We start from the raw sequence: 23,369 nt of genomic DNA on the forward strand, positions 1-23,369 counted from the left end.
TAGGTGGACTTCTGGTTTGATGCAGCAAAGTTGTTCTTACAGTCTAATTATCTGGGAGGTGTCTTGAGTGGGCAGTGCCGAGAGGAACGCCGTGTCACAGATATGACCAGCAGATTTCTCCGCGAATAGTAAACGCAAAGCATTTCCAGTTGGCTTGCGAGAGAAAATGTCTTTATCCAAGAGACTTGGCCTTGTTCACATTGCACAAGTCTGTAACAAATTAATGACCAGGTCAGTTTTAAATGCACAAAGCGTGCTTAGCTGGCATAGTACCAAGACAGAATCCCGAGCCCAGCATTGCCTTTTTGTCATGGTCTCATTTATTATTTCACACTGTAAAAGGAACTTTCCTCTGGACCCCTACCAGTGCCTCCGTAACTTCTTTCTCGTTGGAGCTCCCTGGGCTGTAGCACGGTCCAAAGCCCACCATCTGCAGTTCAGGTGCTGCTTTACGTGGATGTCCCCAAGCACTCCGTCCCCGTGCAGCCGCTACGCAGAGCTGCCCTGGTTTTCTCCTAACGCGCTGGTGGAAGCCCAGTCGCGCCGTGCAGTAGGTGACATATGGGCCTGCGGTGGAAGAAACACCGCCACGAGTGCACGCAGCAGAACGCCCTGCTGTGTAGCCACAACGCAGGCATGTCTGTTGTACCCAGATGAGATGAAGTTGTCACAGCCTTGTTAAAAAAAAAAAAGGGGGGGGAGGAAAAAAAGAAGCTGTTGTATTTATAGGCAGAGCACCAGCATATCGCACACTGGCAGAGTGAATGGGAACATGCCTCCTGTTATTGCCTGGCCCCTGGGGAGATAACAGTGTGCTATTTACTTCCAGCAAAAGGAATTTTTGCTTTAGCTCAGCTGGTCCCATTACACCAGTTTGAGTGCATGGGGTTCATTGACCTTTTTAATCATATATGTTGAGAAAGTCTTTGTTTTCCCCAGGAACAAGAGAGCCTCCTCGGCTCGTGAAAGCACCTGACTTGTCACTTCGGAGAGGTTAGATGGGGCAGCAGGTCATCAGTCTGTTAGCTAGCAGAGATGAAAATTAACCTCAGATCTCCTCTAATCACTGCGTGTAATGATCACTGGTGTGTAAACATGTTTGGCTTCATTATCTGCACAAGCATTGAGCCTTGGGGGTGTTTTGTATTGATGAAAGGAGCACCTTTCCTCACCCAGATATCTTTCAGAGTAGGTTGTGTGCTTGCTGGCGTTGTGCAAACTTTTCGTGTTGTTGCTGGGTAGTTTCCTGATTAATCAGAGTGGCATTTGTGTTGGCTTCTCATCAAGAATGCCATGAAAGATATGTTTGAGTGCGGTGCACGGCAATATACAGAATACATAGGCTGCCTGTTTGTTAGCCATCCCTGTTTCTTATAATTGCCCCAGCGCCCTTAAGGTGCTTTAAAGCATTTTAAGCGTGTCCTTCCTGATTTAAAATGTTTCCCGTCCTTAGGTATCTCAACACCTGTTTCTCCTCATGACTGTCATAGTTTTGCCCAGGCTGTTTCTGAGGAGTAGGCATCGCAGGCTGGTTCGGTTTTGGGGTATTTCTCAGTATTATCTGCCTGCGGGCACTTGTTTGCTCTTGGAGGATTGTTTATGAGCACAAGCCAGAGAACACTCTTATTATTGTAGGGTTGCTTCTGCCAATTGACCATCCCACACCTGTTTGGTGAGTTCACCTTAGACATTGCCCGTTTCCGCAGAGTTGGTTGTTCCTTAGAAGTAGGGTGCCCACGCTTGCTTGTTATTTTGAGATGGATCTTACTTGCTGGTTCCTCACTTGTTAGTATGAGGCTGCTGAATGGCAACATGCTAAGGGAGGCAAAAAAAAGTTCACAGTATAAGGTTTGTTTTGAACAACAAAATGCTTACAAAGAATGACACAGTCTTGGCGAAGAGATACACATTTGAAAAATGCAAAGGTCAAACAGCCCCCCCCTTTAAACAATCGCTCTTTCTGCAGAAGCAAGACTGATAGACAGCCACTTCTACTTTCCTGGCAGCCACTCTTCAGTGCTGATTAAGAAATATTCTCAGTACTGACAGCATCATATTTAGAGCCAAAGGGGACCAGTCAGCAACATTGCACCAGCAGAGCAATGCGAGCACTGATGCAGGGTATTTTTACGGTTTGATTTCTAATCTGGCGCCCTCCGCAGATCTTGAAGCAGATGCTGCTCGGTACCTGTTGTCAAACTGCAGGAGGAATTCGGCAAGATGGGCTTTGCTTATTCTTGGGCTGCTCTTTTCCCTACCGCTCTCGCTGTGAGTTTGTAAACAGCCTCTCCTTGCCATTCGCCGTCTGTGAAATATTATCAGTGTTGATGTACTGGTTGTGTGCGGTTTTCTACAGCACTGTTTATTTCTCGGGGCCTTTCTTGTGCTAAAGATTATTGATGCTAGCATTAAGTCATCAGCTGGTGTGTGCTGGCAAAGGCTACAAAAAGGCAGTAGCACTGGGCAGATTCATACTAGCTGAAGGAGAGATCCAGTAGGCATAAACAGACAGACAAAGGGTGCTTCGGCTCATCTCTTTTGTGAATAGCTGCAATTTTTTCTCTATTGGAAGTCCCAAGAGACTTATTTCCCTGACTGGTTTGTACCCAACTAGGGTCAACCTCCTCATTACCAGCAGGAGGGGGTAGGGCATGGCCTCCTGATGCCAAGTTAAGTCACCTGGGCTTGACAAGACATGAGTTTAAAAAGCCAACTTGTGGTCTGCCCTGACAATCCCCATTGTATCATCACTGGTGAGGCTGCATCAGTGAGGACTTTTAAGCAGGAACTTGCAGTGTGGATTAGGTCACTGTAAAAGGTTGGCTGTCCTGGAGGGTTCAAGAATCCAGGGTCTTGCAATGGCCTTAGTCGACTCAATCTCCATGCTCTTATTGCACACCAATTTTGTTTTTATCACAGTTTACACTGGGTGAGAGCATTAGCTTATATATTACTCTCTCTTTCTAGAGTAGGTTGTACTGAGCAGGAAGGATTTGAATATTTCACTAAAATGTGTTTTCTATACAGATGTGCCTTTGGAGGAAGCCTCTGACAGGCCTGTTTCAGGAGGGTTGCTCCGTGGCTTGGGCGAGAGGAGCAGAGGCAGATGGGTGCACACCAACCGCAGGAGCTGGAGATGCCATTTCTCCTATCCCCGTGCTGGTGGCACTGGAAAACTGATTCATCTGAGTTTCCTTTTGGGCCTTTATAATAGAGAATTTTAAGAAGGGACTAATGGATCTTTAGGTGGCTTATTGCTGACCTTGTTGTGACCTGTCACAGCAATGGGTGCTCAAGACTTGGAAGTTGGTGTGTGCATTGGTGATTTAGAGGGCCAGTCCCCTGGTGGCTATATGTCTTTCATTGCATTTCCTCCCAGTTGTGCAGAAGTTGTTTTGAGCGAGTAGCCACAAATATACGGTTACATATATAACTCTGTGCCTGGGAAGATCATGGAACAGATCCCCTAGAAGCTCTGCTAAGGCACAGGGAGGATGAGGAGGTGATTCGGACAGCCAGCATGGCTTCACTAAGGGCAGGTCCTGCCTGACCAGCCTAGTGGCCTTCTGTGATGGAGCAACTACATCAGTGGACAAGGGAAGAGCAACGGATCTAGCTGGACTTCTCTAAGGCCTTTAACACAGTCCCCTACAACATCCTTTTCTCTAAATTAGAGAGGTACGGATTTGATGGGTAGACTGTTTGGTGGATGAGAAATTGGTTGGAGGGTTGCATCCAGAGGATAGTGGTCAACAGCTCAATGTCCAGATGGAGATCTGTGATGAGTGGTGTCCCCCAGGGGTCCATACTGGGACCAGTACCGTTTGGTGTCTTCATCAGTGACATAGACAGTGGGATTGAGTGCACCCTCAGCAAGTTTGCGGACGACACCAAGCTGAGTGGTACGGTTTACACACCTGAGGGACGGGATGCAATCCAGAGGGACCTGTACAAGCTCAAGAAGTGGGGCCCTGTGAACCTCATGAGGTTCAACAAGGCCAAGTGCAGGATCCTGCAGATGGGTTGGGGCAACCCCCAGTATCAATACAGGCTGGGGGATGAAGGGATTGAAAGCAGTCCTGTCAAGAAGGACTTGAGGGTACTGGTGGATGAAAAGCTGAGTGTGAGCCGGCAATGTGTGCTGGCACCTCAGAAAGCCAACCGCATCCTGGGCTGCATCAGAAGTGTGGCCAGCAGGGCGAGGGAGGGGTTTCTGCCCCTCTGCTCCACTCTGGGGAGACCCCACCTGGAGTACTGCATCCAGCTCTGGAGCCTCAGCACAGGAAAGACATGGACCTGTTGGAGCAAGTCTAGAGGAGGCCACAAAGATGAACTAAGGGCTGGAGCATCTCTGTTGTGAGGACAGGCTGAGGGAGTTAGGGTTTTTCAGCCTGGGGAAGAGAAGGCTCCGGGGAGACCTTATTGTGGCCTTTCAGTACTTAAAGGGCACTTATAAGAAAGATGGGGACAAACTTTCTGGTAGGGCCTGTTGCGATAGGACAAGGGGTAATGGCTTTAAACAAAAAGAGGGTAGATTTAGACTAGGCATAAAGAAAAAGTTTTTTGCAGTGAGAGTGGTGAGACACTAGCCCAGGTTGCCCAGAGAGGTGGTGGATGCCCCATCCCTGGAAATATTCAAGCTCAGGTTGGACGGGGCTCTGAGCAACCTGATCCAGTTGAAGCTGTCCCTGCTCGTGGCAGGGGCACTGGACTAGGTGATCTTTAAACCTTCAAACCCAAACTGTTCTATGATTCTATTCTATTTTTTTTCTTCTCCCTATGCCATTGTTTGAGCTTGCTTTTTCCCCTGTACAGAAAAAAAGCGTGTAGCTCAGGCACAGTTAACCGAAAGGGGACTTTTTCCCAAGGCTGTTGGGCACAGACAGATCCTGGGATTCGTTTTCATTCCCGGACTGACGAACACACCCTGTTCTCCTCTGGGTACCCCACAGGGGCTGCTATGGAGTAAGAAGTTGTGGAAGAGGATTCTTATTACATCTTTCCCACAAAGAGAGGCCCCCTCCTGCCCCCATTACAGTTCCCACAATTGCACTCATCCATACTCAGTGCAACTAACCTATTCTTCCACCAGCAGCAGAAAGATGTCTAGAATTGCAGTATGTCTGAAGTTGCCCACAAAAGGAGAAGACAGGAGCACAAAAATAATCTGAATACTAGAAGAAATGACATGGTAGAGCAAGGGCTCCAAGAGTGGTAAGAAAATACCGTAAGAAAATTGAAGAGAAAGATGATGAAGTTCTCTGCCACACAGTTTTATTCTGTCTAATAAATATAACGCTGAAGATAATTCCCCAAAGATCCAGCAAAGCCAACAAATAGAGTAATCTTGAACAGGAGTGGGAAGAGCGGAAACCTGCAACTTTTAATGGAGAAGCCATTCCTTCCCTTTGGGGTGATCTTGCTGAGAAGAGGGAGGGTGTCTGTCTGTCGGCTCTGCAAGTGGCCCTTTTTGAACTTCCCAATTCACAGCCAAGTCCTGTTGCTCTTCAACGGTAAGAGTTTTGTTGTGGTTGGAGGGATAAAAAAATCCCCATTTTTAATAAGATGATTTGCTTTGCAAATGTCTTTGTTATTTATGGCCGAGCCAGGCTTTGAACCGCTAATCTCTGGAGGATGAGGGCAGAATCCCACTAAGAAAAACCATTAATGGAGGAACCATGAGTGATCGGAGACCAGTTCTGGAAAAAGATGAACTGGACACTGTGCGCAGGCTGTCGCAAGAGGAACGTAGGTTTGCTGTATGCATCTGAGCTCATTTCCAGTACAGGCTGATCCACCAAAAGGCTTCATCTTAGGTTACGGAGTCTCCAAGTCTAAAGTTAGTTCAAGAGGGTCCAAAACTCTGTCTTTATTTCAGCCTTCCCCCGGATACTACAGACTGGCCAATTTGGTCTTTTGCCTGAAGGCTGGAGAATTGCATCATGAGCCTGGCCCTGACCATCAGGCAAATGCAGGCTCCTTCCTTGGCTTAAGTGATGATATTTTTCATGTTTTTTTCAACATACAGGGATTAATTAAGCCTTATCACAGCCACGCTGCTTGGTTTCTGTCCCATTTAATAGAGGTGGAAACCAGAGCCCAGAAAGGTAAAGCTACTGTTTGAGGATTAAACCTCAGTATCCTTCAGGCAGGCGCTGGGCATTATTGAGCCTAGACCTCCTCAGGACTAGGAAGTTCAGGACGTCTCAAAAGGGAAATGTTCATATCTTGGATAAAAGGAACACGGTTCGGGACCTGCTGAGAGTCGCTGCCTGAGAGCAGAGACCTGGAAGGGGTTTGGGGTCATTAAATCTGCATTTTAGCTCTGTCAGCCACCTCACATCATCCCATTTATGAATTAATCAGTCTTTATCCCAGCACAGTTTGGCTGTTCATTCCCAGTACAAAAGGACTGGAACACTGTCCCACCAACTCCTTGCTTTAATGGCTAGAAACCTTGTTTCCCACCTGTCTTGGTGGCAAAGCTGGATTTTGCAACCTTTTTGCCAAAGGAACTCCACTGGTCCTTATTCGCATGTTTGCATTGCTGCTTTCCCTCGTTGGAGGAGGTGGTCCACGTGAAGGGTCCACACCGAGTTGAGGGATGCTACAAAGATGTGTGCTAACATCAGTGCCACGGCTCCCGCTCAGGAATGATCTCAGTGTTCTGAGGAGGTCTCTGAAGCAAAATAAAACGAGAAATTGGATTTCTAGGTAGGGCTGGCTTGAAGACGACTCAGTGGCCGAGAGATGGCTAAGAAAGAGCATTACCCTTACAGTCAATCCAGAGCTGGCTGGAGAAAAGGGGATGCTGCCCATCACCTGGCTGCCTGCTCCCTGCTAGGACGGACGGTGATTCCCTCCCTCTCACCCCTCCATCCCCACGTCTCCCAGTGTTCCTCCGCTCCTGGCAGTAGTAAACCAGCAGACCCCACGGCTGATGTCGTAGCCTCTGGCTGATTTGTGTAAGGGGAGGACAGAGAGAACACAATGAGATGTCAGAGGAGATTCCAAGCAATTTTGCCAAACACTCAAGGGATATTTTTTTCTTTCCACTCCCCTCCCCCCTTAGTTTTTAGAATAATTTTTCAAGAGCACATATGCAAGTCATCTAAGGGAAACAGAACAGTGAGTACCAGGGGCTGGTACACTGTGTTCCCTTTGTGTACTGTAGAGAAAATAGATAAAAGAAACAAAGGATGATGCAGAGAGCAAAGCAGCCATCAGTAGTCTCAGAGAGGTTCAGTCTGACCTTTTCAGAGATGAAGGTCAAACCAAAAATCCTCAGGTGCCGGAAATTGGTCCCATCTTCCTAGGACCAGGACACATTTACCACTAATGAAATGAGAGCCGAATTCCATGCCATTTGTTGTTGCTAGAGGCGAGAAGAAAGGCAAGAAAGGAATATTGTCTTGGATAATAATACGGATTATGTGCTTCTTTAGGAAGTAACTCACCATTTTATGATAATATCTGCTGTACACCCAGCCACCCACCCAGATTACACGCGGTAAGAGGAAACAGCTTGGACCCCCCGGCGTCAGCGAGCTGGAAAGCCGGACCCCACGGCAGCGGCGGTGCTCGTTAGCATGCACTCTTCTGAAAGGAGACCCCCCTCCTCGGCCCTTGCCCCTCAACCTGCCAGTCTCTCCGTCTGCTGTCGCTGCTCACAAGCCTTTAGATGCAGAGCATGTCCAGCCATGAGCGTGGGATAGCTCTCCTGCATCCCATCCGGGTTGTTTGTCTTGGGTCCCTCTCCATTCAGAGCAGAATGATTTTTGCATAAATGCATCGACACGTCTGCTTTGTTCATGCATGAAGGGTTCTCGGCATTTCTCATCCCACCCCCGCCCCGGCCCTCTTCTCCCTACCCCCCTGGCATGTAGCTTCACCAGCTTTTGCATGATTTCCCTGTGCAACAGCAAATGAACCTGCCTGAAGCATTGCCGGGCAATCAAGCGCAGTTAAAAATACCCAGTCGATTATTTTGGATGGAATTAAAACAAGTGATCGGAAGGAGAGGACGGAAAAGGGTGCGAGAGCGAAGCCGTAATGGCCTTTACTATATAATTTGGTTTCATGTTCTGCACAAGAAAACATGTAAAATATGTAAACAGAGCTCTCCAGGATTGTAACGCAGCTACAAAGCCACAGATATACAGGCAGGCAGGGTGCTATTCTTCAGCAGAACGGAATGCCATCCCCAAAACCACACGATCATTTCTTTAAGCCTGAAAGTAAACTTTCTCATGCCAGGAGCGGAGAATTTATTTTTTCTTTTAAATGAAGGATTGTCTGCAGTACTTGTGCGGAGTACTTCAGGCATTTTAGCCCACATTGTCATAAGAGACCTCGTATTTTGAATGCCAGTCAATTTTAGGGTCTTCATCTTGAGATGTCTCTAAAAGGCATGGTTTTTGGAGGATGGTGCTTACCCAGCAGAGTCCTGAAGGTCTCTTGAGTCAATCCCTCTGTCCCCACCTGCAAATAAGTATCTGCTTCAACAAGAACACAAACAAAACTGAGGACCACTTGGATCAACTCTTGAGCTGCTCTAAAGCTCTCCTGAGTCTTGCCGCCTTAGTCGGAGCCATAACTGTCAAGGAACCCCAAATCTGTGCTCATTTTTGGAAATACTGCCTGTAAAGTTGGAGGATCACTGTTCCTCTGAGGTGACTACATTGGTGAATCTGATAAGAAGACATGATTCACCCGTCTGGTAAGTGGGCTCCCCCAGGCCTGGGTTTCCACCGTAGCCTCAGGGTCCGGCTGCAAACTGTAATTAGTGCCAGTAAATGGTTATTTGCATGATCGGTGCTATTATCTGCCGGCACATGTACCTACACGCTGGGGGAAGCCCTCCTTTCAGGAGAACATCAAGTTCTGCTTATCCATTTTGGTCATTGGACCAAAATTCTTACACTTAGCACTTTGGGCAGTGGATCTTGCTTTCCCAGTTTTTGGTAATTAACCTTTGCATCGTCACCCTCAGAGAAGACAGGCCTCTTTGTAGAGAGGAGAAGCTGAAGCACAGGGCAGAGATGACCTTCTTTCCAACTTTCTCCAACCACATATCTTTGGAAACTCTGCCCTTCTGGCAGAGCAGATCTGTTCTGGTGCACTGCACTGCGTTTACACTGTGACCTTTACCTGCTGGAAGAGGAAAGCCTCACTGTATGGAAATTTAACTGTTTCCCAGTGCTAGTTTGTGGTGGGAAAGGATGAGACTGAGCAGCCGTGATTTCCTCTATCCCCTGTGTTTCGGTCTGTCCTCCCGGAGCCTGCTCCCGGGATGCAGTGAGGCTGAAGGAGCCATGAGCTTCCTCCCACAGATGATGCTCATAATTCAGTCCCCACGGTAATTTCTTCAGGGAGCAGCTGGGAGTTTCTGTGAGCTCCCCTACTAGCCTGGGACGTCAAGGATGAAAGGCTTCAAGTGATCTTTTGGCTTAATTTGTTGGAGTTTGAGATTTGTTGGAGCAACCAGGGCTGTTAGGAGGTTAGAGGGAAGCGACGGGCTTCCCCAGACACCTGCAGCCAAACCTTTGCTTGGGTGCAGATGTACGTGGGCTGGAGGAAGCGACCGGCTGCTGCTCTACGGACTCTCCCTGGATGGTGCAACTCATTCAGAGGAATCGTTTGCATGGCGGTGGTTTCGTTACTCTGCAGTTTCAGTGGGAAAAGCCCGGCGAAGCAAGGGGGAACCTTCCAATTTGCATACCACAAGCCGTGCCTTCAGGTATTAAGAAAAACAAGCCGCAGGGTTTAATCTTAATTAATGCACGCCGGCGTAGTGCCGACTAGTTGGATGGGAAACGGAAAGGCTTTGAGAGCGGGGGTGTAACCATAGTCGTCTCCCCAGGACGGCTCATGGTGGCTCTCCTCCGGGCTGCCCCTGCCGCACTCCCCGGGAGCCCGGCCGCAGCCTTCCCTCTCGCTGTTAAATTCAGGGCCTCTTCCCAATGCATCATCTCCCTGGATGTATCCAATTAAGGCCTGTTGACAGCCCCAAGCAGACTCGTACCCTTAGGATTAGAGGCATGTGTACGTCTTCATATAGGGAAGGAGAAGAAGGGGGTGTCTGGCCGGCTCGCTGGGAGTGCGGAGTGGGAAGCTGAGCTGCTTGGAGAGGGAAAAGGAGCCAGGGAGAGAGAGATTTGCACCCCCAATTATCCTTGCATGCGGAAGCGCCGTGTGATGAGGGTTGCGTGTGGTTTACACAGCGTGTTTACATGGTCCGTAACCCTAAACAAAGCTGAAAAGCATGACTTTAACTCTGGAAATAAAAGCGCTGGAAACCCCTGGTTTTCTGCACATGAGAAAGTTTTGTTCTTTAAACACACAGATGTTTTTAAATGAAAAATCACTCTTTTGACCTTTCCTGAATGCGATCATGTGGTCAGAGCTGACATTAACCACTGCACGGCTGTTTGCTTCAGCCGCAGGCGAAGCTTAGCGAGCGATCTTCAGAGCTCGTGGTAGCACCTGCGTTGTCTCACATCTCGTGGAAGCTGCTCCTGTGCCCCGTGTGCGCTTGGGGCGCTTCAGGGGAGGTGGCGTTTGGTACAGGGACTTTTAGGGTCTACTCCTACCGTGCTGGAAACGAAAGCATCGTGGGTTTTTTTTTTCTCCTTGATAGCTAAAAAAGATGTGGCTTTATTTTTTTTCCCTATTTGTTTCTCTTTCTATCAGAAGTGTTGCCCGAGTGCTTCTAAGCATCTCTATCCACCTCAGCCAGTGTGTTATTCTGATGGAGAACTCCTCATTGAGCTGAAGTTCTTTAGGGATTTGTTGTTGTTGCTTTGGGGCTTTCTCTAACAAGCCGTGTGCTTTCTTTGTCCAAGCACACTTATAGGACCGGCTTTGGGAAGGAAGGAGGGGATGTTACCAAGTGGATTGTAACAAGCCCAATCCTGCTTTGCCTTGCTGGAGTGCCAAAGCAGCAAAACTACAATGAATCCAGTGAGTTGGATCCACTAATATAACAATAAAAATATATTTAAGGTCCTCCTAACGCACGGCACACATTGTGCCTTTGACAGTGTGATTTTCTGATGCCAGCTCCTCCCAAATGAAACGCTCCAGTCAAAGGGGGGAAAAAAAAAAAAAGAAGCTTTTGCTCTACTCATCAGCGGTAAAAGCTTATGGGATGGGATTGTTTTCCTTAGCCGCAGCACCCCCACGGCCAGCCTTGGCCCGCAGTTCTGTGCGAGCTTCGCTGTAGTGGACCTCGCCGGTTCAAGTTAGAGACAGGCAGTTCGGGAACCCGAGTGCGCAGCCAACAATAATGTTCTGGCTACTGTATTTGTTTAACCTCGCTCTCCAGTGGATGGATATACAGTCTGTGAAAGCACTTATCAGTCTATAATGCCTTCACACTTTGGTGAGCAGCAACGTGGAAGTTGTAGACAGGAGCTTTTGCTGCGGATTGAAAATGTCTTTTAGCTTTAATGAGGCTGATGTTTGCAAAACTGAAGGTATAAGGTGTTGTTTGGGCACTGTTGCTTTATGCTGTCTGTCTAGCGGGTTGCATTCGGCAGCTGTTTCTACTGGTAGATGTATTTGTGAGTTTGAACGTGATAGCAGAATGTGATTCAGGGCTAATTCTAAGAATTTTGCCTCCTCGGAAAGCTCCTGGCAGTGCTGGGGTGGAAGATGCTGTTGTTTGAGAGCAGCGTCTTTGTCCTACCGCTGTGTTGAAGAAATAGCAAACATCTGATGTGGATAAACAGGAGCACATGGCAAATTGCTCAGTTACGCTTTCATGTGCTTCACATGAGACTGTGTTCTGCGTTGCTGTGCACTTGGAGCCATCGTTTGCTTTCGCATCCTTTCGGCGTGCGGTGCTGAATGGCAGAAGAAGCAGGGGCAAGTACAAATTGCAACCATGAGCTCCGAATGCTGGTGTTTACTTGTGGGCTTGTGCAAAAGTTGATTATTAAATCCCACTAGCGTAATTATTTCTTCTTTTTCTCACTCTTTTTCTGTAGTTTCTGGCCCCGGCTCAACTGATGTCTTTGGGGCGATCCTTTGAACCGTGCAAAAATCATCTGGTTAGGGTTTTGTTGTAAAATCAAAACTTCATATAGTTTTTTCCACAGGTCCATCCTAGATATTTTGATTACACCTGGCTGGATGTCAAAGCCGATGTGGGTTTGGGATAGGGCCAGTCAGAACTGATTTACAGTTTTTTCAGGTATACCATGTGAAGTTTATGGTTTTATGTGATTTGTATTTGAACTCACCAGTTTTAAATGAAGTTTGCTTTGAATCTGGAGATAACAGAAATTCAAAGAAAGCTCAAAGAATGCAGGTCTGCATGATTTAAAAATTGAAATATATTGTTCATGCAGACTCTTTGGAAGTGGAATAACTGCATTTTTTGAGAAAGCTAAAGTTAATAACACACATTGAATGCACATGCAATCTGGGCCATCATCTAGTGGAAATCCCTGTAGCTCCTATTCGCTTTCCTGAAACTAAACCAACTTAGATGACAAAACAAAATAGCCCTTGTATCTCCCACTCACTTCTGAAGCACAGCCCAGTGTTACATCCAAAACTCTGCCCGAGGAAATTTCCCTTTGGAAATAAGCACTATCATTTTTATTGTAAAGTAGAGGAATTGATCATCATGTCACACTGCGAGCGAACTATTGATGCCATGTCATACCAGCTGCGGTGTTTTCATACCCATAAAGGTCACTTTCCAATTACTAAAAAATCCAGCCCAACCTTCAGCTGAAAACGGGGGCTGTAGGAACACGCTAATTGAACGCTGGCGGCAAGGTCCGGACACCATGGGCTGCTCCAGGGTCAAAGGGGAAGTGGCTGTGCTGAGAGTGGACGTAGCAACTGGCAACGGGGCTTTATTTCATCCTGCAGGAGACGTAATCTGCTTCCCAATCCCACAGCCAAATCCTGTTCTTCATTACACGGGTAAAATTGACAGATGAGATTTCCTCTTACTTCTGAGCCAACTGAATCTGGGAGTAATATAGCATCAGTGTGTGACCCCAGAAGTTTTATCAGCTTCCAGTTGATAAAGCTTTACTGTTGATCACCTGCCTGTGTGCCTTTGTCCCGGAGCAGGACGCGCTGCCGTTTTTCATCTTTTGCCATCAGATCTTTAAGTACCCCAATGAAAACAGGGAAAAGCAGACGAAGAGCATGAAACTCAGGAAAACTGTGTGAGCAGACACAGAGGACAAGGAGAGGTTTGGAGTAGAAGCTGCAGTTTATGAGCATCAGGGGTAAGGGAAAGTTGCTGCTGAGGAAGAAGCAGCAGACGAGAAGGTAAGAAGGCTACTGAAAGAGGGAGGACACAACTTTCTGTCATCATCTTATGCTTACAGCCTGTGCTGCTGAATCTCGGGTTTGGGTTTTGGTTTTATTTTTACACATCGGGGCATTTTAAACTCATTGTTAGTGCCCATAAAAATGTAATATATGTACCAGTTTGGAAGCAGCGGCTCTGAATGCTTTCCTTAAGTTTTAGAAGCCAACCTGAAATGACCCAATGCTGACTTTCATAGTTGGGCAGGCAACTGTTGACTCCCACCTTCTGACAGGACAAATCCAGTAAAGACACTGAAGCATTTCTGACCAGAATCTAGAAGCAAACCCAGAGCAGAATTTCTGATGTCCCTTGAGTGAGGCTGTGCGTACAATTCCTGTCTGAGCTCTGGGGGCTCCTGAGGTTTGAAATGATCATAGAAATTGGCTGATTTTTGAGGTGTTTGTTGGAACGCAAATGATGCCCTTTTTAATGGTTCAGCGCTCACTAATGTGGGCAATTTCATTTTGTCTGTAACTCCAGCCCAATTCCCAGCCTAAATGAGAAGAGCAGTGCAACAGCTTTCAGAACAGATTGGAGGTCTGTGCTACAGTCGGCAAACTGGGTGGTGTCCATGTGGCAGTCAAGCTGCCTTATAATATTGGGCAATAAACAAGCAGGAACCTTTCTGATATTTAGCAACTGCACCATAGTTTCTCATCCTTGGGTAAGATTAACCTTAGGTCTGCAAGAACAATAACATTGAAGAATAAAAGGTCTGGGTGACTGCCAGACCCCATGTCTGGCAATGGAGAGAGAAAGTTTTCATTTGTAAGAGATGTGTTAAAGTGCTGCTTATGTCATGGTTGGGATTCTCTGGCGTGTGTTGAGTTAAATAGAAATAACATTCTGCAGAGCAGTCGGCTAAAAATTGTAGATTAATTAGCTTTCAGTGTTATGGTGGAAATCTGTTCTTTAGCTGGATCTTCAACCAACAGACCATGTCCTGTTTTTGCCTCCACAGGTTTCATATCAGTCCGTGAGTATTTCCGTGCACTTGCACGACCTCACTTGGGACGTTGTGTGCTCCACAAATAGATGGTGCTGTGGGTTTTACCATTAGATCCCAGACCTGCTTGTTCTGTGGTTGCTGTTTTGTAAATGGGACAGGGTATAGCCCGTTTCGGCCCAGAAGCCCTCAGCGTTGTCTGTCTCGGTGCAGAAGCGGCAGCAGCATGGTCCCCAGTAGAGAGCCTCACGGTTGGGGTGCGATAACCGCTTCCACCCTCCTCCCCCAGAAGGAGCTTGCTCCCTACTGCCTGATGGACAAGTGCTCGCCATGGCTTTTCACAGCCATACTTGGCTTGAAGATACGGTCTGAAGGAAGCCCCACCACGGGATGACAGATGGGATTTGGGGAGCAGACAGATCCGCGCACTGGAGATTTGCTCTGTTTACAGCCGCCCGTGGGCATGCAGACGGGCACGGCCACTCCGACCGCGGCGTCAGCCCTATGCCAGAGCTGAGCGGGGCAGCAGCCGCGTTTACGTGGCAGCTTGGCCTCTCTGCGCTTAGAATTATTTTGATGTTACAATGTGAGAGATGAGAACCACCAGTGAATGCAAAGCCTGTGGTGTCTGGCTGTGCTTGCTCGATGGGAAGGACGGAGCGGGATGGCATCTGGTTGTGTTTAACCCACTCCCGTGGGGAGGAATATCCTTCACATGTGTGCGTGCTCATTCGCCCCTCCTCTTTGTAACATCTGAGCACCTTTTTGTGGCTAATGGCTTTTACCCTCGAGATACCCGTGTGGCGTGAGGGAATATCATCCTGGTCTTACAGATGGGGGCTTCAGGCCCGGAGGAGCCCAGTGCTGCCCAGAACATTGTACTGGGGCCATGCACTGGGCACAGTCAGGTTGAGACCTATTCTGGTGCCCGGTCCACAGGATCAGCGATCCTCAAGCTGTAGTTCGTCTGGAACAGGACCCCATCAGCACAACTTAGCATTGCCCGGAGTCATGGGATGGCTGGGAATCATTCACGAGGGGGCCTTCCAAAATTTGCTCTTCAGCAAATTGTCCCATATTACTTTGAAGGAAAACGTTATGAGGAAATGGAGTTGATTGCAATAGTAAATGCGTTTTAGATGTGGCAACGAACTACGCGCTCCCGATATATCACTTTTCCCTTTCTGCTGACACATTCCTCGGTCCCCTCGAGTAAAAGAAGGGAAACAGGAGAGGCGGTTTGAAGAACATGTTGTCCCTGTGATTGACAAGAGGTTGTATAAATCAGTCAAAGGGAATCCTCCAGGCATTCCCTCTGGTGGGAAGATCCCACAGTGCTCTCTGGCCTTGTTCATTCTGTCTCTCGATGTTTGTGTACAGAACGTGTGGGTGGGAGACGAGCTGGATTAGAACCTCCGAGAGGAACAGACATCAGCTCTTTTAATTGAAAGCAGCTTCCTAGGGAGGGGTATGACATGGGCTTCCAGTAAGTAGACACAAATAGTCCCCAAATACTTTGGAGCAGATACTAAGCTCCTGCGGATCCCACTTGCTGTGTGGGTCTGAGAACCTGGATGAGCCCCAGTGAGCACAGTTTTGAGTCCTGCGTGATGCCGTCATTCTTCAAAGCAAATACTTTAGTGTCTGGTAACACCCTGAAATGAAAAGTACATCTCTCCCTTCTTCCCTGCACAGCTGTCAGGTGCTTTAGCTGCTGTTTTGCATCACTGTAGCAAACTGGAGGCTGTTAGGAAATAATTTATTTCTCATAAGCATGAATTCCTATGAATTTGTAGCCACGAGGGGAGTTGATGCTCTGCCTTCCAGGCCATTGGAACTTGGAAGCTTAAAAGCGATGGTACTGCAGTAATAAGTGCCTTCACGCTGCTGTCATTTCCTAGGGATGCCTTAAAAGCAGAGGTGTGAAAGACTCTCCCAGCAAATGGTTCTCAGACTTTGCAGTTGTGGTGCGACACTCAATAACTGGGTAGAATTGAAAAGGGGATGTATTTACCACGTGCGTTAGAGCCTATTGAGGTGGTGGAGTCTGTAGGTGATAGGGACTGTTTATCTGATCAGATCGTTATTACAAAATCTTAAAGAACTTTTTTTGCCATTAGCAGAGTAGACAAGAGAGCAGCTAGAGTAGAAGAGGCTCTTGAGCCATTCCTAATGTTGTGTCTGTTAGACTTCTCCCACACTTCTCAATTATACTCTTCTCCTAAAGGAACTTTTTACCCCAGCAGGGCTTTGAAACACTTGTCTGAGTGGCGATGGATCAGCCTCAGCAGGAGGAAGCTTATCTAACATGTTCAAACCAGACCAGTCGACCGAGCCCGCACACCTCAGCTGCACATGTCCCGACCACAGGCTCTTTATGCAATGTGAAGATTTTTGCTAATATTCTCAGGCAGAAGCAGAAAGTGCTGGAGTTCACACACGCACACAAATCAAACAAGGCATTTAAAAGTTATCAGACATTTCCAACCCACCTCAGCAGGGGTTTATTTTGGGTTTGATTCAAACTCTCAGTGAAGGTCTGGGTGATTTCTTAATACAGGTTTTCACTCATCCATTAAGTGGCACTTAAAATGCACCAAACGTCAGTACTTTTGTTTCTTTCAACCACCTTTTTGGACCAACAGAGCAGGAGGACATATAAGAATGAGAACAAAATCATATAAAAGTAATGAGACCTTTGTTCATGTCAAAGAGCTCTCTGACCATATAAATTGCAGATGTGGGTAAAATAAATTCCCTAGCTGGAGAGGTATTAAAATAAAAACCATGCTCCCAACAAGAGACAGGCTGCTGAAAATGCAAGAAGGGAGCATTGCGAAATGGTACATGTCGAATTGCTGGCCTGGATTTCAAATGCCAAAGATAGTTTATGTAAAGCCTTGCTCTGCTGTAAAATGTAACACTATCCACTGGCTAGCCTCAATGAAGCTTGGTCCCAGTTGTTTTAAAAAATAAATAAACTAAAAATCTTCTTCCAGCCCATTAAAGCTGATTTATGTTTTGCCCATGGATTCCTCTGTGCTGGATCTTGAGGGACGCAGATTATAGAGGTGATTACCTCACTTTTAGCCAATCTGGTTTCTCCTTCCCAGGCATCCCGCGCTCTCTTTGCATTGCCCAGACTTTGTCTGCCGAGACCCACAGGGCAGTTCCACGCAGAGCTACCGAGTGGGCATAGGATTTTGAATGGTTAAAAACATCTCTGTTAATTCTCTTGTTTTGCTTCAGACTTTTCTCTTTGTTTTAATAATCAGGGAAATTGCTTATGGGAGCAGCTTTACTGACAGCACGTCACCACCTGATTGCTCAGTTCAGGCTCTGGTCTTGGAACGAAATCTAATACTGTCCCCAGGAGTACACGGCTCCGGTTAGCACCTAGCGCAGGTGGTCTGCGTGACGAGCCCTAGGCTGTCCCGTGGCTAGCACGACTGCTGGAGATGGTTTGGTCTCTTGGGTCGCATTCGTAGCTCCATTGCCCCTATACCGCGTGGCCACAAGGAATTCCCTCTATCCCCGTGACTCTGAATGACAGTCACTGAGTTCACCGAAGTGTTGCGAACCTTAACAGGTACCCTTCGCATGCCCCGAGAGCCTCAGCTGGGAGCAGCCTTCTAACGCGGTTGTAGCCTTTTGCATGGTGGGCATTTCCTAGCTCAGGTTTGTCGGGGGAATGAAGGCTCTGGTCATGCATGCTTCTTTCTTGAAGCAGCTCTACTGAGCAGTGTGGTTTCAGGGTAAATCCTGCCATTTCTTGCAGCTTCATTTTCACGTCTTTAACACTGATGGCACTGCAAGGCTCTCTGGTACTTAAATTTGAGCATTTTCTTCTTTGAGCTTCTCATCCATGCCAGCACTTGGGATTCATCTACGTGTTCTTTATTGAAAAGAGCAGTTCGCTTATAATCCCACTGCCGCCTGCCATGGAAAGTGCTGTAGGTGTAGGAAGAGGGTGATTCCACTTACAGAAACCAGTGAACGAAACAAGAAACTAGTTTGCTTAAATTGGGTTGTAGAGACAGGCCTTTCCTGGCTGCACTTGCTTCCAAGTTTACATGACCATCTGTGGCTTCCCTGGGGTTACAGTAACACGCAGGTTTAAATAGGACATTGCTCGAGTACTGTGGAGAGCATCTGCAGGCTGTCTGTGCTCTGAGTTGGTATGTTTGGAAGTGATCATCCCTTTGACTCCAGTGGGAAGAGGGGTGGTCCATTTGGGTGGAAGCAAAGTTGCTCTGAATGCTGTCAAAGCCCTCGTACCAAATTAGGAGGAAACTGTTGGCGGCCATCCAGCTGCTCTGAGTCTTTAGCTCCTTTTCGTGTTTCAATTTTTCTTATTGAGGTGGAAACTCAACTTGTGAATAACCTCATGGTATTTAGGAACGTCATTACTGTGTATTATAGCAGCGCACCTGGACTTTCTTCCCCACTTTAAACAGTCGTAATCCTTCCTTACTGTCATCTACATCTGTTTTGGTGTTTCTTTTTTCTCCCACAGACGTGTCGAACTAAGGTGATTGACTTGAACGATGGTGTCTCTCAGTATGCCTGGTATCCCTGCACGGCCAACTTCCAGTACTCCCACATGACGCAGACTGTTTTCTGGCTGAAGGTAGGAAGTGCACGTGTCCCTCAGAAGTCTCCTCTTTGCCTGCCTGTGCGACGTATCTCCAACAGGCAAAATATCATGGGACAGCCTTCCCCGGGCCAAGCTGCTCCTTTCTTTGAAGTATGTTTAGCGCAAAATATCAAAACAAAGCCTCTGAGCACTGTCTGGAGAGTCAATGGTGAAGTCCCCTCCTGTGACGAGGCTATTGAATTTCTGAGAGGTTACAGCCTCCAGCTGCAGGGCTGTTTGCCTCGAGTTTATCTAGTTTGTGTAGGAGAGATTGTAAGAGAAGACTTCTGTGTGACCTGGGACGGGAATTGTTATTTTAAAAGTCCTGGGCTGACTCTTGGGGGTTTTTTTAAAAGCCCACCACAGTTCTCCACCTCAGCCTTTGTGGGGCTTTTGTTTTCCCAGGCTTATTTTTCCCAGCCTATGGTCGCTGCAGCGGTCCTAGTTCACTTGGTCACTGATGGGACCTATTACCTGGATCAGAAGCAGGAGACCATCGGGGTGCAGCTGTTTGACACCAAAGAGCAAAGCCATGATCTTGGTAAGACTGTATTTTATTCAACTCCCTCCTTATTGCTCGCTTAATCTGTTCATTCACAAATTGACCAATACTCCTGCTCAGTTTTTCCAGGATCAGACGAAAAAAAGTGCTTGCTTAATGCTCCAAGACCTGAGTTTCACTAGAGTTTATTGAAAATGATGCATAATTTTATACAGACATTTCTCCATACCTGTTCACTATGTGTTCAGAAGCGATTAGTTCCTCTTTAGTCATTAAAATAAGCACTACGTCAATGCTTCACGCACAGCACCTCCCTGGAGAGACATTGACAGTGATAGAGGTGGAGCACTGGGGGCAGGGAGAGGGGGACCTGCCCCCGCTGGCGCAGCAAACGCTTCTGCTTCGCGAGGTGTAGTCCTGCTTGCAGGGGGGGTTCCGCAGCTATTTAATGGCTAAAATTTTCCGTGCAAAGTTCGGTGAGGGCCTAACCCCAGGGCCCTTGTGGGCTGCTTGCAGATGCTTTCGACAGAGGTTGTGGACGTGCCACTTGGGCTGAAGCACCAGCGTAGACCGGTTTTGCCTCTACCCCGGGCACAGGTTCCTGAACCAGGGGAAGTTGTGTCTGGTGACTGGATTCTGGCTTCATTTAAGCTCCAGGACCAAGGAGCTCACCCTAGCTCCCAACTCTGTGTCAGGATAGGACTTGCACAATCCCTTTCCAGCTGTCCCCTGCCCTTTTTTCCACTGGGAAGAAAGCTGGCCATGTCGTCCCGAGAGCAGTCTTTAAGGAAACATAACCCCCTTCCCCCAGCTTTCTGTTTTACCGTAACTCTGCAATTTTGACAAGCTGAAACTCAAATGAACTTCCTACCAGTGATGAGAAGGAGTAGGGACACACACAAGTGCCAGGTGTTGGATGACTCTGCAGAGTAATAGAGAATTTGGTGGGGTGTGGAGGAAAAGAAAGGAAGTGTGCGTGGTGTCTGTTGTCCGAGAACGAACCGAAACTCATAGCAGGTTGTGCAGGTTGAGTCAGGATAGTTCCCTGCTTGGCCGAGCCCTGGGCTTCGTCTTATCCTCCTTCTTTCGCAAAACAGTGGCACATAGCTCTTTCCCTCTGAGAAATAAATGATGGAGACACTGGCATGCCAACAAATACTTCCTGCGACATTTTATAGAGACAGACAGACAGACTGTGAGAGAAAGAGAACAAGAAAGAGGAGCAAAGAGGAAACCAAGGGTTAGGTTTTGAAATCCTCGCTGAAGTTGCAACATGAGTTTGGCATGGCTCAGACTGATGCCTGGAGATCTTCACAGCTGAAATGCTGCCTTCACCGTGGAAAAGCCCCTCTGACCCTTTCAGAAGAGGCTGGCCTGGAGCAGAGGAGAGGTGTAGGTAGGTTACCCAGCAGTTCTCACTCAGGCAGAGCTCCCAGTCCCTGTTTTGTCTGAGTTCTGGGTGCAGCATTAAGTCCTTTTCCTGGATATCGTATTCGGTGTGTTTGAATTATCACCATGGCAAGCTAGGAACTGCAGCTGAGATGCAAACTTTGGCATGCTCTGGGTGCAGGATTGACTGCAGACGGTCAGCCAGCCTTAAGCAGAAGTCAGTGGCAAACTAAAAGCACGTCCAAAAGGAAGTAGCAATAAATTAAAGCTTGATCGGTCCCCGGTGTGCTAAAGACACTCCCATGAGCAAACTGCAGTCTGGCCAGAAGTGCAGTTTCCCACCTTGATCAGAGCGCGTTTTTACCGTGTGGACTCCCGGAAGATAATGAGAAGCTGCTTCTGAGTCTCGGTAGGAGATGGAGAGGTTGGGATGCCAAACGCCTCCACGCTGTTAGTGCAGAGCCCTTGTAGACGCTGGGGTTCAGCCGCTGGGAACTTTGCAAGAGCTGTTGAGCGTGGAATAGGTGGATGCAGAGACGGGGGCGAGCCTGGAGATGGCTCTAATTCCCCTGCTGTGGGCACCTGGGCTATCTTGAGTGGGTTTTTGCGTATGAAGGCAGGTTAATTAAATGCACGTGACCTGTTCAGCCCCGTTTACCTCGTCTGGGTCAGAAAGCACCAGCAACTGCAGCACAGCTCCGAGGGTCTGTTTTGTTGTGGACAGCACCTGAGTGCAAGGAATGAAATTGAAGTGAATAAACAGCCTCATACCATAAGGTCTTTCTTGGCGTTCCATCAGAGAAGGCAGAAACTTCCAAGGAATTTGGGAACCCGGGATTTCGAGTATTAACTGCACCTGTTTGTAAGTGAGAAACGTGCACCGTTCCACAAGGAGCTGATATCAAAAGACCTGTGGGAGGCAAATAGACAGGGAGGTTATTTCAGGGTCAGGTAAAGACCAAAACAAAGCGAGGTTTGCTTTTTTATTTTATTTTATTTTTTTATTACAGGAAGATTTTTTTAAAGTACAGGGTGGGAGATAACTGTTTAAAGAGAGTGGTCAGAAGTCTGTCTTAATTCACAGGAAATCACTTTCTAAGGAGAAAAATGAAAACTTTTTTATTCCTTCCCTTTTGAGTCAAGAAACCTGAACTGGAAAAAAAAAATAATAGAAATCCCCGAGCCAGTTAAACATGCAAATAGAATTTATTTTATTTTCAAATTCGTAAGTGTATCGGGGTAGCCAAAGGGCCTGGGCCAAAGCCGTTGCTGGGGGAGCTCCAGTGAAGCGAATGGAGCTGGGGCCAAGCTGCTCCTCGGAGCGATGCCACGGAGCCGCGGAGGCAGGGCTTTGCAGGCAGCCGTCAGCCCGGGAATCTCAATTAATGAATTTTGAGGGCAGCCGACAGCTGTCTGTCCTTTGAGTTACCTCTGAGATGGATTTGGCCCATTTGAATTCAGGTTGTCTCTACTCGAAAGTGGGAATTTCTTCCCGACTATCACAGAGTGCCTTCTCTGCTGAAGAAGAGGGATTAAGACGTCTCCTCGTCACCTCTCCAGTGCTTCTGTACACCTCAACCTCTTCAAACACTTTTATTTTCCCAAGACACAATTATTTTCTTCTCAAATTAAATCACCTCTAAAATCCTCAGTGGGTCCATCACCCTCATTTCTCTCTCCAGGACCATCTTTGCCTTTTTTAGCAAAGAACAAGATACCCTAAGGCTGAAAACCATCAAAAAAATATCAAAACTGGGCACATTTAGTGTAAAGCTCATGCAAAAAAAGTTTTACGCTGAGTGCTAATGACATGCACAGCTATAAAAAAGGCACTGGTGCCCTGCCCGTGGTGCACAAAGCCACCCAGCCTGCCGGCACCATTTGATGTGCGGTATAAAGGCTCCGACTGTCCTCTCAGACCGGTTTTACAATAGTGCGACTCCGCTTCCTCCGTGATGGTTGCTCCTGATTTAACGGGGCACAATAGAAACGTAGCTGTGGTCTAAAGAAACGGCCCTGAGAGCCTGCCGCGCTTGCGGAGAGAATGGCCGCCTTTCTTCAGCTGTCTGGAGGGATATACTTCTCTGCTAAGCTCTCCGGAGCGATTTGGGAAGCCCCTCCAGGCAGCTTACCGTAACTTTTCAGCTCTATAGGGCCGTTCCTATGGGTGAAATGCTTCTGAAGTGCCCACGGCTTCGGGAAGCGATTGTGTTAAGTCTGACCCTTCCTCTGATCTTGTCTCTCCTCTGGCAGGTGTCCACGTCCTGAGCTGCAGGAACAATCCCCTGATTATCCCCGTCATCCATGACCTCAGTCACCCTTTTTATCACACCCAGGCTGTCCTCATTAGCTTCAGCTCCCAGTTTGTGGCCATCTCCGGGGTGGCCCTGCGTTCCTTCCACAACTTCGACCCCATCACCATCAGCAGCTGCCAGCGAGGACAGACCTACAGCCCGGCGGAGCAGAGGTGAGCCTGTCAGCTTGCGTCCTTCGGCCTCGCCACCCACCGCCCCCGCGCCGCCGCCTGCGCCGGGGGTTAAGAGGAGGCAGGAGGGGC

The 23,369-nt window shown here is 47.8% G+C and overlaps 1 protein-coding gene across 1 annotated transcript in view; it reads left to right on the forward strand.

Moving 5' to 3' along the window:
* Window positions 1-23,369, forward strand: part of PAPPA (pappalysin 1) — a gene marked incomplete at its 3' end in the record, with an annotated part of 182,185 nt that overhangs the window by 109,628 nt on the left and 49,188 nt on the right. Inside the window, exons 11-13 of the mRNA XM_082492634.1 lie at window positions 18,802-18,915; window positions 19,327-19,462; window positions 23,066-23,279. Of these exons, the coding sequence (XP_082348760.1) occupies window positions 18,802-18,915; window positions 19,327-19,462; window positions 23,066-23,279 (464 nt within the window). The remainder of the gene's footprint in view (window positions 1-18,801; window positions 18,916-19,326; window positions 19,463-23,065; window positions 23,280-23,369) is intronic.

The sequence above is a fragment of the Vanellus vanellus genome, assembly GCF_965231255.1.
Source record: "Vanellus vanellus genome assembly, chromosome: 18".
NCBI classification, from domain to species: Eukaryota; Metazoa; Chordata; class Aves; order Charadriiformes; family Charadriidae; genus Vanellus; species Vanellus vanellus.